The 15,672-nt window shown below is 49.6% G+C and overlaps 1 protein-coding gene across 5 annotated transcripts; it reads left to right on the top strand.

Moving 5' to 3' along the window:
• Positions 1 to 288: 288 nt before the first annotated feature.
• On the top strand, positions 289 to 15,636 carry ATAT1 (alpha tubulin acetyltransferase 1). 5 transcript variants are annotated; one of them, XR_009245628.1, is made up of 13 exons: positions 289 to 445; positions 882 to 942; positions 1,053 to 1,144; positions 1,255 to 1,315; positions 1,422 to 1,535; positions 1,663 to 1,764; positions 10,151 to 10,196; positions 10,307 to 10,375; positions 11,839 to 11,910; positions 12,102 to 12,345; positions 12,822 to 14,880; positions 14,973 to 15,015; positions 15,292 to 15,317. XR_009245628.1 is itself a non-coding variant. In XM_004598743.2 (13 exons), exons 1-13 carry the CDS (start codon positions 339 to 341, stop codon positions 15,464 to 15,466), a joined length of 1,266 nt encoding a protein of 421 aa, XP_004598800.2. In that variant the 5' UTR covers positions 289 to 338; the 3' UTR covers positions 15,467 to 15,636. The 5 variants fall into 5 exon arrangements, 4 of the variants coding, with proteins under 4 accessions (XP_004598800.2, XP_036349860.2, XP_004598801.1 ...); XM_004598743.2 differs by having other exon boundaries at positions 14,801 to 14,880; positions 15,292 to 15,636; XM_036493967.2 differs by lacking the exon at positions 10,307 to 10,375 and having other exon boundaries at positions 14,801 to 14,880; positions 15,292 to 15,590.
• Positions 15,637 to 15,672: the final 36 nt, after the last annotated feature.

Here is a 15,672-nt window from a genome sequence, read left to right as displayed (position 1 = left end):
GGAGGATGGTCAGACCTAACCCAGTCCTGCCCACAATCAGAAGGGGGCAGAGATGGGGAACTGGGTCCCCTGCTCCCACCGTGGAGGTCCAAACATGCTCAGCAGTTCTTTGAACTGCAGGAAGGTTGAGATGCTAGCCCAGGAAAATGTTGCCATGGCACCTGCCGAGAAGCCAGTGGGGGTGAGTTGTTACCGTGGAGACGGCTGGTTTCTCCAGAATCAATTTGCACTCAGCCAGGACCTGGGGGAGGAGTCACTGGGCGTGCTTCCTGGAAAGACACTGGGGGCGGGGCGGAAGTTGCGTAGTGTGGGGCGGATCCGGCCGCGCACAATGGGCCATGGAGTTCCCGTTCGATGTGGACACGCTGCTCCCGGAGCGGATCACGGTGCTGGACCAGCACCTGCGGCCCCCAGCCCGCCGACCCGGCACCACAACTCCGGCCCGGTGACAGCTCAAACTCGCCCCTGATCTCTTCTCTCCCAGTCCCTTCCCATAATGGGACCAGGCACCACGCCCCCTTCCCATCCACCAGTGGCCGTTTCCTTTGATGTTTCTGCCTGCCCTTTTGATGACCTTTAACCCTAATCCCAGTGGGTTTACCTTTATTGGACTTGTGACTTTTCACCCTTTGGCCCAATGTGGTCCCAACAAAAGGATGTGGTTGGCCATACAGTAACCTTAAGGGAGGAGGGAGTATACCACCTTAAAAGATGTGATGAAAATGGAGTGCAGAGTGGTGGAATGGGGAGAGACTCCTAGCAAGGGCAGAGAGCCCTACGTGTTGAGTCCGGGCTGGGGTTGTGGCCAGGTTCTCAGGAGCGACTGCCCAGGACCTTCTAACCCAGTGAGTATCTGACTCTTGTTTCCTCTCTTTCTGTAGTATTGATCTGCAGCAGCAAATCATGACCATCGTAGATGAACTGGGCAAGGCTTCTGCCAAGGTACTGGGGAGTCTCAAGTAAAGTGGAGCCCTCTGTAGGGATGGTCCACAAGAGAGGCCTAACCCCTTGGCCAGGGGCTTGCGGAACGTCTATCTTTGTCTTCCTGACAGGCCCAGCACCTGCCTGCTCCCATCACCAGCGCATCACGAATGCAGAGTAACCGCCACGTGATCTATGTGCTCAAAGATACCTCAGCCCGACCGTGAGTGCCCCATGTTCTTGTGTCTCCATCTTTAAACCCTTCCTCCTCAGACCCTGCCTCCTTCGGAAAGCGACTGTGAGACTGTTCATTATTTTTTCCCCACTCCACAGGGCTGGAAAAGGAGCCATTCTTGGTTTCATCAAAGTTGGGTACAAGAAGCTCTTTGTGTTGGTGAGTGTTTTTGAAAGCTAAAAGTTCTTATGTCTTTGGTCTGGAGAATTAAAACATGCTGGAGGCTGAATCCTAAGAGGAGTATGGATTCTTCTTTGCCACCTAGGATGATCGCGAGGCTCACAATGAGGTAGAGCCACTTTGCATCCTGGACTTCTACATACATGAGTCCGTACAGCGCCACGGCCACGGACGAGAACTCTTCCAGTACATGTTGCAGGTATCAGTTACCTTTCTGTCAGGCTGTCCTCCACCACGTTCCCTTGTCCTTCTGTTCCCAGGCTCCTGACTCCCTACAGGCATACCCTCACCAACCCTCCCCCTGCCCTGTCTGCTGTGTCCTGCAGAAGGAGCGAGTGGAACCACACCAACTGGCCATTGACCGCCCTTCACAGAAGCTGCTCAAGTTCCTGAACAAGCACTACAACCTGGAGAGCACAGTCCCACAGGTTAGAAGTTGTGGAGGAGAAATCCGGTGGAGTGTTCCCATTGATTTTATTTATTCCCCATAGAACACAATTAAATTTTTTTAAGATTTATTTTATTTTTTGGAAAGTCAGATATACAGAGAGGAGGAGAGACAGAAAGGAAGATCTTTTGTTTGCTGATTCACTCCCAGGTGGCCACAAAAGGTGGAGCTGCACCAATCAGGAGCCAGGAGACCAGGAGCCTCTTCCGGGTCTCCTACATGGGTGCAGGGTCCCAAGGCTTTGGGCTGTCCTCGATTGCTTTCCCAGGCCACAAGCAGGGAGCTGGATGGGAAGTGGAGCTGCCGGGATTAGAACTGGCACCCATATAGGATTCTGGCACATGCAAGGCAAAGACTTTAGTCACTATGCTACCGTACTGGGCCTTAATACAATTAATTTAGACAATTAAACTTGCCCTTTTTTGCATGTTACAACCTCTCACTTTTATCCAATATTTTAATCTATTTTTTTCAAGTCACTTTTTCCCCGTCAAGATTTATTTTATTTATTTTTAAATATTTATTTTTTATTTTTATTGCAAAGTTAGATATACAGAGAGGATAAGACAGAGAGGAAGATCTTCCGTCTGATGATTCACTCCCCAAGTGACTGCAAGAACGGTGCTGCGCCGATCCGAAGCCAGGAGCTTGGAATTCCTACAGGTTTCCCATGTGGGTGCAGGGTCCCAAGACCTTGAGCCATCTTTGACTGCTTTCCCAGGCCACAGGCAGGCAGCTGGATGGGAAGGGGAGCTTCCGAGGTTAGAACCGGCGCCCATACGGGATGCCGGCGCTTTCAAGGCGAGGATTTTAGCCACTAGGCTACGCTGCTGGGCCCTTTTTTATTCATTTGAAAGGCAGAGTTACAAAGGGAGAAAGAGAACATGCTCTTCATGGGGCCCAGCAGCGTGGCCTGGTGGCTAAAGTCCTTGCACTGAATGTGCCGGGATCCCATATAGGCACTGGTTCTAATCCCGGAAGCTCCACTTCCCATCCAGCTCCCTGCTTGTGGCCTGGGAAAGCAGTCGAGGACGGCCCAAAGCATTGGGACCCTGCACCAGTGTGGGAGACCTGGAAGAAGTTCCTGGCTCCTGGTTTTGGATTGGTGCAGCACTGGCCATTGCGGTCACTTGGGGAGTGAATCATTGGATGGACGATCGTCCTCTCTGTGTCTCCTCCTCTCTGTATATCTGACTTTCCAATAAAAATAAATAAGTCTTTAAAAAGAGAGAGAGAGAACATGTTCTTCCATCAGCTGTTTCACTCCCCAAATCACTGCAACAGTCAGGGCTGGGACAGACTGAAGCCAGTAGCCAGCATCTTCATTTGTATCTGCCACATGGTGTAGGGGACCAAGCATTTGGCCCATTTGCTGCTGCTTTCCTAAGCATGTTAGCAGGGAGTTGAATGGGGAGTGGAGCATCCCATGGAAACACTGGATTGGGTCCCAACCTAGATCCCTGCCACTCATGTGGGAGACCCTGATGAAGCTACTGACTCCTAGCTTCAGTCTAGCTCAGCCACGGCCACTACAGCCATTTGGGGAGTAAACCAGCACATGGACAACCTCTCCATCTCTCTTCTCCTCTTTTTCTGTAACTCTACTTTTTGAATATAATTCTTTAAAAAAAACGTAAGTACAGAGGCCAACATTATGGTGTCAGTGGATTAAGCTACTGCTATGACACTCATCTGACTCAAATGTAGTTCTTTGCTCCTGGGTCTGGCCTGACCTAGACTTTGGCTGTTTTGGTCATTTTGGGGAGTGAACTAGTGGACAGAAAATCTGTCTCTGTGTGTCACTCTGCTGTACACATAAATAAATATATCCTATTTTTGAAAAGTAGGAGAGGGACAATCAGTAAATGCAACCAAGGACCAGTAAAGTAGATGAACAGTTAAAGTGAGAAGGCTGGGAAGAATGTGTTTCCAGTAGGCAAGAATGGTTTACAGGCCAGACACTACTGGTCTCTGGAGTAGGAAGTTGGGGATCTGAGAAGTGACTGCTGAATTCAGCTAGCATCCGCCACTGGGAATTGGAGGGTCTCTTTTGGTGTTGTGGTGGGCAGAAGCCGAAACGGAGTGGGTTTAGGATATTGGACAGCCAGGAACTGGAGAACAAGGATCAGCCCCTCCCGAATTCTGCTTTAAGGAAAATGGAGAAACACAGAATGAGAGCTAGAGGGAGAAATGAATTGAGAAGGTTGATTCTTTTCAGAACTAACAGCTTAAGAATGATTCAGTGGAGAGAAAATGTGATGGCGTCAGAGGGCGTGGGGAGAATGCTGCAGTGATGCTGTTGAGTTGGCAGGAGGGGTTGGGATCTGTTCGGTTCGCCCTGGATATGAGCACAGAGAGCCAATCCACTCTCACATCCCTTGGCAGACTCGGTCACTGGTGAGTGCTGCTGTCGGATGGCACTTGAGTAGAGAAAGGCTTGCTGTATGTTTATGTTTCAAAGGTGAATGTTCATCAGATGGACAATGTGGGGGTGGGCCAAAGTGTATGAAGCAGGCTTGAACAAAGGAACAGCGGAATTAGCCCGCCATTCTGGGCACTGCAAGCAGCGTGCCATGACCAGAGTGCTGGCAAGTGCTGATTAGGGAAGACAAGGAGACAGGGTTGGTTTAGAAAGTCCTTCTATGATACAGTTTTCCATAAGGAGGCAGCAGAGAGCAGGAAGGCAGTGTTTGACAGCAAATACTTTACTTAGTTAACATCAAACATTTTACTTAGTTAACACAGAAAACTCGAGCAATGTACAGTTTTCCATAAGGAGGCAGCAGAGAGCAGGAAGGCAGTGTTTGACATCAAACACTTTACTTAGTTAACACGGAAAACTCGAGAAATGTAAATGTGTCACGAGCTGTGTCTAGATGCTGCATTTCTTTGAGCTATGTGTCATTAACGCTTTTGGCATTTAAATTAGTGACTTAGTTGAATTCACACAGCTGGTAAGTGGTGTGGCCCAGGTTTGAACCCAAAGTCCTGTCACAGACACTGTATTCCCATCTGAGACCTGAGACTTCTGACATTAGAGTTGAGAGCTGGTGCCCAGTGCTAACCACATGAGCTTCTTGAGTTTGCACAAGTCATGTCTCCAAGTTTTGTTTGTTTCCTAGTTTTTTGTTTGTTTGTTTGTTTTTATTGGAAAGTCAGATTTACAGAGAGAAAGACCTATCCTCTGGTTTATTTTTTTTTAAAGATTTATTTATTTTTATTATAAAGTCAGATATACAGAGAGGAGGAGAGACAGAGAGGAAGATCTTCCGTCCCATGATTCACTCCCCAAGTGAGCCGCAACGGCCGGTGCGCGCCGATCCAAAGCTGGGAACCAGGAACCTCTTCCAGGTCTCCCACACGGGTGCAGGGTTCCAAAGCTTTGGGCCATCCTCGACTGCTTTCCCAGGCCACAAGCAGGGAGCTGGATGGGAAGTGGAGCTTCCGGGATTAGAACTGGTGCCCATATGGGATGCCGGCGCTTTCAAGGCGAGGACTTTAGCCGCTAGGCCACGCTGCTGGGCCCTATCCTCTGGTTTATTCCCCCAAGAAACTGCAGTGGCCAGAGCTGAGCCAATCCAAAGCCAGGAACCAAGAGCTTTTTCTGGATCTCCCATGTGGGTGCAGGGTACCAGGGCCTAGTTGTGGTGACTCCTAATAACCCACCAGGTCTACCCCCAGCCCCAGTTTTTGTGCTGCAGCCTAGCCCACATCCCATCTGGTTCTTGTATACACCCACGGGTGCTGTGACTTAGCTCAGTCCAACCTGCCCCCAGGTCCAGTCCTTACATCTTGTCCCAGCCCTGTTTTTTATTTATTTATTTATTTATTTATTTATTTATTTATTTATTTAATGTTTACTGGAAAGTCAGATTTACAGACAGAAGGAAAGACAGAAAGACCTTCCGTCCACTGGTTCACTCCCCCAAGTGGCCTCCATGGCCAGCACTGAGCTGATCCAAAACCAGGAACAACTTCTGGATCTCCCATGCGAACGCAGGGTTCCAAGGCTTTGGGCCATCCTCTACTGCTTTCCAAGACAGAAGCAGGGAGCTGGAAGGGAAGTGGAGCACCCAAGATACAAACTGGCACCCATATAGATTCCAGTGGTTGCAAGGCGACTAAGCTACTGTATCAGGCCCTGTTTTTTCTTTTTCTTCTTCTTCTTTTTTTAAAGATTTATTTATTTTCATTGCAAAGTCAGATATACAGAAAGGAGGAGAGACAGGAAAATCTTCCGTCTGATGATTCACTCTCCAAGTGACCACTCCCCAAGTGACTGCAATGGCAGGTGCTATGCCGATCCAAAGCCAGGAGCAAGGAACTTCTTCCAGGTCTCCCATGCGGGTACAGGGTCCCAAGGCCTTGGGCCGTCCTCCACTGCCTTCCCAGGCCACAGGCAGGGAGCTGGATGAGAAGAGGGGCTGGCGGGAATAGAACCTGTGCCCATATGGGATCCCGGTACGTTCAAGGCGAGGACCCTAGTGCCAGGCCACCACCCTGGGCTCCCTGTTTGTTTTCTTAAACATAGTGACGCCAATGCTTTATTTTTAGACAAAAAAAAGAGAGAAAAGATGTATTTATTTGTTTGAAAGGCAGATTTACAGAAAGAGAGGGAGAGATGAAAGAGATGTTCCATCTGCTGCTTCACTCCCTAAATGGCCGTAAAGGTCAGGGCAGAGCCAACCCAAAGCCAGGAGCTTGGAACTCCACCTGGGTTTCCCACATGGGTGGTAAGGAGTCCAAACACTTGGGCCACCTTCCATTCCTTTCTCAAGCACATGAGTAGGAAGCTGGATGCGAAATGGAGTAGCAGGGATTTGAACTGGCACTCATAGGATGTTGGCATTGCAGGTTATGGTGTAACCAGCTGTACTCTGCCAGTTCTTCCAATGATTATTTAAGGCCAAATTGAACGTAATAATGCCAGTGTGCTTCAAAAAACTCATGAAAATGGAGTTTAAAAGATTTATTTGAAAGGCAGAATGATAGAGCAAACATTCATCTCCAGCTTCACTTCTCAAATGGGTGCAATGGTCATGGCTAGCCCAGGATGAAGCCAGCATTGAGGAGTTTCATCAGGGTCTTTCACAGGAGTGTCAGTGACCGCTTGGGCCATCTGCTACTGCTTTCCCAGGTACATTAGCAGTGAGTTAGAAATGAAGCCGCCAAGACTTCAACCTGCTGCCCATATGAGATGCCAGCATCACAGGAGACAGCTTAACCCACTCGCCACAATGCTGACCACTAATGTATTTTTACTCAGAAGGTACAGCAATAGAGAGGGAGAATCTTCCACCTTGGCTTTACCTTCCACAGTTTCCAAAACAGCCAGTGCTGTGCTAGGCCAAAGCCAGGAGCCTGGGATTCCATCCAGGTCTCCCACAAGGATGGGAACTGGAAGTATCACTTACTACCTCCCATGATGCACATTAGCAGGAAGTTGCATGGGAAACAAGAGTAACTGGACTTGAACATGCACTCTGTCATGGGGTGTGGGTGTTCAAGCAGCAGCTTAACCCACTGCACCATAACATGTACCCCAAGAAATGTTTTCATTGGGCCCGGCGGCGTGGTCTAGCGGCTAAAGTCCTCGCCTTGAAAGCCCCGGGATCCCATATGGGTGCCGGTTCTAATCCCGGCAGCTCCACTTCCCATCCAGCTCCCTGCTTGTGGCCTGGGAAAGCAGTCGAGGACGGCCCAAAGCTTTTGGGACACTGCACCCGCGTGGGAGACCCGGAAGAGATTCCTGGTTCCCGGCTTCAGATCGGCGCGTACCGGTCCGTTGCGGCTCACTTGGGGAGTGAAACAATGGATGGAAGATCTTCCTCTCTGTCTCTCCTCTTCTCTGTATATCCGGCTTTCCAATAATAATAAAATCTTTAAAAAAAAAAAAAAAAGAAATGTTTTCATTAACATATGATAACTAGGTTTACACAGTATGACAATTCAGTACATATGTAAAATATGTAATGATCATGGCTAGCACTGGGTTATAGCAGGTTAAGCCACTGCCTGGCAGTGTCGGCATCCTGTATGGATGCTGGTTCTAGTCCTGGCCACTCCCCTTGTGATCCAGCTCCCTGCTAATGCATCTGGAAAACAGCAGGAAGATGGCCCAAGTACTTGCCTCCTTGCATCCAGATGGGAGACCAGGATGAAGCTCCTGGCTTCACCCTGGCCATTGAGGTCACTTGGGGAGTGAAAAGACACCTCCAAACCCGGTCCTGATCTTTCTCTCTGTAGCTCTGCTTTTTGAGGGAAAAAAAAAAAAATATATATATATATATATATACACACACACATTATATATATAATGTATTTATTTGAAAGATTTATAGAGAGAAGGAGAAACACAGAGGAAGATCTTCTGTCCGCTGGTTTACTCCCCAAGTGGTCACTATGGCTGGAGCTGAGCCAGTCTGAAGCCAGGAGCTTCTTTGGGGTCTCCCACATGGGTGCAGGGTCCCAAAGCTTTGGGCCATCCTCTACTGCTTTCCCAGGCCACAAGCAGGGAGCTGGATGGAAATGGAACAGCCAAATAAACCAGCACCCATATGGGATCACAGCAGGTGAAAGGCAAGGATTTAGCCACAAAGTTCTAGCACCAGGCCCAAATAAATAAATCTTTCCAAAAAATGTGTAATGATCAAATCAGGATAATTAGTATTTCTATCTCATTAGTCATTGAGAAAATTCAAACCTCTTCTTTATACAATATAAAATGAATTTCTTTTATTTATTTTTTTATTGGAAAGTCAAATTTACGGAGACAAGAGCCAGATCTTCCATCTGCTAGTTTACTCCTGAAGTGACTGCAACGGCCAGAACTGAGCTGATCTGAAGCCAGGAGCTTCCTCTGGGTCCCAAGGCCTCAGGCTATCCTCTGTTGCCCTCACAGGCCACAAACAGGGAGCTGGAAGGGAAATGGAATAGCTGAGACACAAACCAGCACCCGTATGGGATCCCAGCACATGCAAGGCAAGGACTTCAGCCACTAGGCTACCACACTGGGTCCAAAATGAATGCTTATCAGTGATAGTCACTCTGCTGTTATAAACTTGTATCTCTAGTTCTGTTGAGTCTGCACCTACCAGTAGGACTGCTGCATCACTTGGTAATTCTTTTTAACTTTTGGAGGAATGGACAAGCTGTTTCTTCACAATGGCTGTGCCATTTTACATCCCCACTAGCAATGCATGAAGGTTGCGTTTATCCACATCCTTGCTGGAACATTAATTGCCCTTTGTTCTTACAACAGTCATCCTAATTGATAGAGTGGTTTCAGTGGTTTTGATTTGCATTTCCCTAATCACTAATGATGTTGAGCATCTTTTATGTGCTTATTAGAATTGTCTTCCCTAGAGAAATGGTTAGTGAAATATTTGGCCCAATTTTTTTTTAAGATTTATTTATGGGGCTCGCTGGCACTGTGGCATTGCAAGTGAAGACTCTGCCTAGAGTGCTGGCATCCTATATGGGCACCAGTTTGAGTCCTGGCTGCTCCATTCTGATTCAGGTCCCTGATAATGGGCCTTGGAAAGTAGTGGAAAGTGCTTGGGCTCCTGCAATCATGTGATAGAACTGGATGAAGTTCCTGGCTCCTGGTTTTAGGCTGGCCCACCTCTATTCATTTCGGGAGTGAACCAGTAGGAGAAGAATCTCTCTCTTTCTCTCTAACCCTGCCTTTCAAATAAAATTTTAAAAGCTGCTTAAAAAAAATGTGGAACATCTGGGACATGAACTGGTACCCTCATGGCATGCTATGTCTCAATGCCAGCCCCCAAACAGAATTGTTAATTTTGAGGATTTTTTTTTCTATTGTTGATTATGCCTTTGGTGTCATACTTAAGAAACTGTTGCATAATCCAAACTCATAACTTACCCATTTCCTTCTAAATAGTTTCATAGTTTTAGGTATTTTTAATTTTTTTTTAAGATTTTTTTTTTTTTTTTTTTTTTTGCAAAGTCAGATATACATAGAGAGTGGAGGAGAGACAGAAAGGAAGATCCCCCGTTTGATGATTCACTCCCCAAATGTCTGCAATGGCTGGAGCTGAGCCAATCCGAAGTGAGGAGCAAGGAGCTGCCTCCAGGTCTCCCACACGGGTGCAGGGTCCCAAGGCTTTAGGCCATCCTCGACTGTTTTCCCAGGCCACAAGCAGGGAGCTGGATGGGAAGCAGGGTGCTGGGATTAGAACCTGCACCCACATGGGATCCTGGTGCATGCAAGATGAGGACTTTAGCCACTAAGCTGTCGCGCTGGACCTTCATCACAGTTTTTCTAGTGCAGGGCTCTGTACCCAAATATGTGCTGAGGGGCTGAACAGACAACTTGAGTCAGTTTTGTTTGATCTCTGTTCTAGGTGAACAACTTTGTGATTTTTGAAGGTTTCTTCGCCCACCAACATCGTAAGTTTTCTGTCCTCGTGTTAGTTTCTTAGTTGGGCTGAGGGGAAAGAAAGGCAGGCTGTCGGTTTTGAGGCCCCCACTGAGGGGCACCGCCACTTCCTTCCTCACAGGGCCCCCTGCTCCCTCTCTGAGGGCAACTCGACACTCTCGTGCTGCTGCGGCTGATACCACGCCCGCCGGTAAAGCCTGCATGGATGCGTGGATGGCACTGCCATCTGTGGGCCACATGGGAAACTCCCTGAGCAAACCAGTCACTTGCCTTGGCCCTCACTGGAGCTCAGTGCACCTTAGCCTGGGCCCTACTGTTCCCTAGGGAAACCCACTGAGAGCTCATATCAATATTGCAGCTAAAGGTCACGTCCATCCAAACAGACCAGGGTCATATCCCTTTGGAAATGCCTTGGGTTTCTGTCAGTGGTACAGGCAAGTGTAGATAGCCCTTCCATTTCCAGTCAGCAGACAGTGACATGGATGGTGCAAAGTTTAAAATCAATTCTAGAAGGGAATGGACAGGATTGACAACATTTCCAACCATATAACAAAATGGACCTACAGATACACAGGACATAGGTGGTCCTGCTTCTTAGCCCCCTTTCATACACGTGCATGCGTGCGCGCACACAAACACACACACACACATACACACACCCTCCCTGCCAGCAGCATGAGTCCCTTTTACTTCTGATTCTCACTTGATCCTGAAGGAGGAGCAGCAGCACCCCCGTGGGTGTGCTATGTGGTGTCTGCATGCACAGGGGGGCTCCCTTCCTGAGCTGACTTTTTGGCAGTTCTCACTGTCTTCCATGGCTGGCAGAGAAGTGCAGCAACCACCACCCAATGTGACCGGCCATTAGCACCTACCAGGCTTAAGCACCAAGGGGCACTCAACGCCCATGACTGACTCTGGTTTACAAGATTCCCCTATCTGGCTCCCGCCAACGCACAGACGGTGAAAAGGATGAGAGCCAATGGGGACGTAAGGACTGGGGTCCACAGCAGAGGAACTGTGAGTTGGCTGAGGAATTTCAACAGACACACGTGGTGCAGAGAACCTCTTCAGAGGGGCAAGGGGGAGAGAAGGGAGGAGAGGCTTTAGACACGGCTCATAGCTTCTTCTCAGGGTCATTATTTTCTCTGCCTTTAAAGAAAAAAAAAAAAAAAAAAAAAACCTTCAGTCTCCTCCCTCTTTGCACAGGGAAGAAAGGTTCTACCCCACCCCAGGCCCCTTCGAGCTCCCCAGAGCAGTTCCTGATTAACCAAGGGCTTTGTCCATCTTATCTAGACAAACCCATGGTCCTTGCTGGCCCAGCTGGGACCATTGCACTGCCCCAGAACCCCAGGGGGGCCTGACAGCACCCGTCAACAGTAAGAGCTCACCTCCCTTCGGCTGTCCCTCCCAGGACCCTGGAGTTCCCCCTGGCTCGCTCTCCCCTCACTCTGTGTGTCCTGCTCCTTCTGGCTCTCCTCAAAAGTGCTCCGGCCTTCTGAATTCCCCTTGGCATGTCGGCACTGCCATGGCACGCCTTCTGCAGTGGAGTTCCCAGAGGGAACTGAGCAGAGACCTGGAGTTGGGAGCTAGTGGCTGGAAGGCGGGGTGCAATGGATGTCTCCTGATGCTTGCCTATGTCCCCTCCACCACCAGCCCCTGCACGAAAGCTGCCACCCAAGAGAGCAGAGGGAGACATTAAGCCATACTCTTCAAGTGACCGAGAATGTAAGAGAAGCCAGGTTTTGGGTGCTGGGCTGGGGGAACTTAACATGCGTGAAAAGAATTCTTGGTGGGGGGAGGCACCCAGGGGCAGGGCAGCCCTGTCTAAAGGCTCTGGTTTCTCTGCTGTCACGATGGTTGTTTTCCTTCTCTCCTTTTGTTCTTTCTCTCATTCTTTTTTTCCTCTCTCTCCCCAGTTCTGAAGGTAGCTGTGGAGCCTCCGTGGCCCCTCAACAGGGCCCCTCGCAGAGCCACACCTCCAGCCCACCCACCTCCACGTTCCAGCAGCCTGGGAAATTCGCCAGAACGGGGTCCCCTACGTCCCTTTGTGCCAGAGCAGGAGCTGCTGCGGTCCCTGCGCCTCTGCCCTCCACATCCTACTGCCCGCCTCCTTATGGCCACCGACCCTGGAGGCAGCCCAGCCCAGCGTCGCCGCACCAGGTAATGGGAGTCAGTGGGTTGGGGATGTGGGCAGGATGTCAGGGAAGTGGATAGGTAGACTTGGGAGTCGAGAAACCTTTTGGGAAAAACACATTGGACTGTGCTTATGGAAGTGACTTGGAACCACATCGTAGTGTTGGAGCAGGACAGGGTATTGTGGGGCCCAGGGACCCTAGTCTGGACATGAGAGTTGCATACCTGGAGAGGCCCACTGGGGTGGTGGAGGGTGGAGTGGCTGGGCCTTCTGAGGGAGGGAAGTGTTGGTTGAATGCCTATGAGGGCAGGGCAGTGTCTCTGACTGGGGAGTCAGTGGTCCCATGGCAATGCCTGTTTGTGCCAGGAGCCCACCCTAGCAGCAGGGCACGGGTACCTCCTTTATTTCTCTCTTGAGCTTTCTCTTCACCTCTGACTTCTCTGTTTTTCTCTCTCTCCCGTTTTCCTTGTCCCTTCCTCCCACCCATAACATCTTTCCACAGCTCCCTTCCCCGCTCTGAGGACAGCCGATACTGATAGCTACCCCCTTCCTCCCTGGGATAGGCAGTAGGCAAAAACTCCTCTCGCTGGGAACCTCAGAACCCACTCTTCTACTGCATCCTCCCGAAACCACTGGAACCCACAGGGTTCCCTCTTCCCCTTTCTCAGAGAACTGGGTTTTCAGGGCCCAAAACAGCCCAACGCTTTGTAGTTTTTCTTACCACAGAAAAGACCCCTGCTCTCCTGACTTGGGTTCTGAACACTCCCCACAAACTGCCTGACCCCCTGATGTGAGGGCTTGCCCTAATCACCTGGAGAAGCACACTCTTGCCTGCTGTCAGACTTTAGAACACCCTGGAGGGTTCAGGGGCCTCCTCTCCCAGGGAAACCTTTTAAGGAGTCTTGTCCATGGAGTATCTCCCATATTCCCTCTACAGTGTCTACTGGGGCTCCAGTATTGCTTTGTGCCACCTGCCACACTTGCCCGTTCAACTTGCCAATGCCAGCCAGTGAGCAAGCTCTGCCTTTGAGCAATCCAGTGAGGACAGGGACTTACCAGGTCCCCAGTGGGATCCACTCAACATTGCCAAACTCTTCATTTCCGTGTATTGTGTATATGTGTCAGGGAACTGTCCCCACCTAGCTGATGCTGCTTTGGGGTCTCTTCAGGAGTCTTGCTGATACCACCATTTCCCTAACATCCACATTTTCCAAGCAAGCTTCTGTCTTGGCAGTAGATCCCAAAAAATACTCTGGGATCACTCAGCCATGTTTTTCAAGATAGGATCAGGTCTCAAAGCTTGGGAATCCTTTCCTATTCACCCTGCCCTATAGCTCTGCTGATATATCTTTGTCTTGTGAGGTTGTCTTGAAATAAGCTGAAGGACCACTCTCCCTCTGGCCTTCCCCTCTTCTTCCCTCTATAGCAAGATCCACCCTCCCTGCTCCACACCCAGGGCATAGCTAGCTCCTTCACCCTCTGCTCCTTCTTTATGTGTGGTAGATCAGATACCCCAACTGTGTCCTCTTTAATCCTTGGGAGCAGGATCTCCCTCTCTCCCTCCTTCTCCCTTTTCTTTTTCCCTCTCTGTGTTGTCTGCAAAAAGTAATGCGTTCCTTTGTGTTTTCTAAATTTTCACTGGAAAATACAAGAAAGAACCACTCAAACGCAATCTCACCGTGTCAGCCTCATTTGTGTCTTGCCCTTTATTTTCCTGGGGGTCTCAGGACCACTATCTGTCTCACCCTCCTTACCCCGAACCTCAGTGCTCTGCTCCCAGGATTGGCTGTGCGCATACTCCCAGCTCACGGCTCATGCTCCCACACACTGTCACCTCAGGGACTGGCTGAATCCCTATATGCAGCCTCTGGGTCTACTCCCCTTTCCCTCAGGAACCTCCAACTTCCCCGTGACTCTTACCCTTTGCCATGGTTAGCCCTTTCCCAAATGTCAAGACCTATGAACATCATCTTGGGATCTACTGATGATCGCCACACTGACCCCTGGATTCCTCTTCCTGTACTAAGTCCAGATGACTGCCCCACTGAAGCCCTGGGTCTCTCAGGAAAAACCCCTTACCTCTAGCCAGAGTCCAATCTGTCACCCTATTCCAAAAGCTCCCTTCCTTTTCCTTATAAATTTGCCTTTGGTCTAAGGGTGTCTTAGGTTTTCCAAACTATACATCAGGGCACTAGATCCAGCAAATTTCTTTTTGCCTAAACATGAGTCTTTCTATAAGATCACATTTAGCCACACATTGAACACATTACCTTAATAAGAATAAAGCAACAGATCAGGACTGCTTCAGACTATCTTGGATACAAAATGAGCTCCCTCCCCTTTCCTGGGCACACTTAGGTCAGAACCTGTTAGAAGTGGTAAGTACCCACTTCTTGTTCCACTGCTGTTCTAATCCTTCCCTCCATACCCGCCCATCTCATCCTGTAGCCTCTTCCCCATCATCTCCCATTTCTTCTGCAGGGGGACTCCCCCAGGGCTGGTAGCCCAAAGCTGCTGCTACAGCCGCCGTGGGGGGTTGAATTCCTCATCCCCTAACACAGGTAAGTATTCCTTCCTCCTCACCCTTCAACCACATAGGCCACATTCACTACCTTCTCCAGCCTCCCCATGCACATGGCTGGTATTTCCACAGGCAACCAAGAAGCAAAGCAGGGGGAGCAGGAAACAGACACTAGGTGAGGTCCAAAGCCCTACACTAACGGTGTCCTAGCACCTTCCGACTCCTCTCCTAACACCGCACCTGCTACTACCTCCCAATCCTAACTCTGAACCGGACACCAGCTGCTCACACAAACCTTTCCAGCCTCTTTCCCCACAGGTTCAACCCTTGTGCTTCCCTTTGGCCTTCTCTGAGGGGGTTTTCAAAGTTGGCTCCTAAGGCCCTGAAGTCTGTAATGCTCACTCCCACCTTAGTGCCTGTGTAACACACTCTCTGTCTCCCCACCTACCAGGTCTGCCACTGAGGAGCAGGTTATGTCACAGGAGGGGACTGGGGAGGAAGCTGCTCTCCCGGCTCCTCCACAGGCCCAAGCCCCACCGGCCCCGTCCTGGGCAGTGGGTGGGGACATGTTCAACGCCAGGTTCATTCGGAACCTGCAGGAACGTCGCAGCACCAGGCCCTGGTGACCGCAGCTCACTCTCACACCATCCAAGTCAGTATTATTTCTCCCTCACTACAGGAGACAGCCAAGGCCAAGCCCTTAAAATGAATGTATTCATTCATATATTCATTCAACAGGCTGCTTTATCAACTCCATTTGTATCTATTTAACTAGAATAAAAATATTTTTTATCACGAGCGATACTGAGAAATCCGTGTGATCTTTTTAACT

This window comes from Ochotona princeps, chromosome 1 (assembly GCF_030435755.1).
Source record: "Ochotona princeps isolate mOchPri1 chromosome 1, mOchPri1.hap1, whole genome shotgun sequence".
Classification (NCBI taxonomy): Eukaryota; Metazoa; Chordata; class Mammalia; order Lagomorpha; family Ochotonidae; genus Ochotona; species Ochotona princeps.
Note: the sequence above shows the minus strand (reverse complement) of the source record. Positions and strands in the feature narration are given on the sequence as shown.

Coding starts and splice junctions, on each gene's coding strand:
- ATAT1 (XM_004598743.2), top strand. CDS start 339: ATGGAGTTCCCGTTCGATGTGGACACGCTGCTCCCGGAGCGGATCACG. Junction 10,376..11,838: donor GGCTGATACCACGCCCGCCG/GTAAAGCCTGCA, acceptor CTCCACCACCAG/CCCCTGCACGAAAGCTGCCA. Junction 15,016..15,291: donor GAGCAGGAAACAGACACTAG/GTGAGGTCCAAA, acceptor CCCACCTACCAG/GTCTGCCACTGAGGAGCAGG.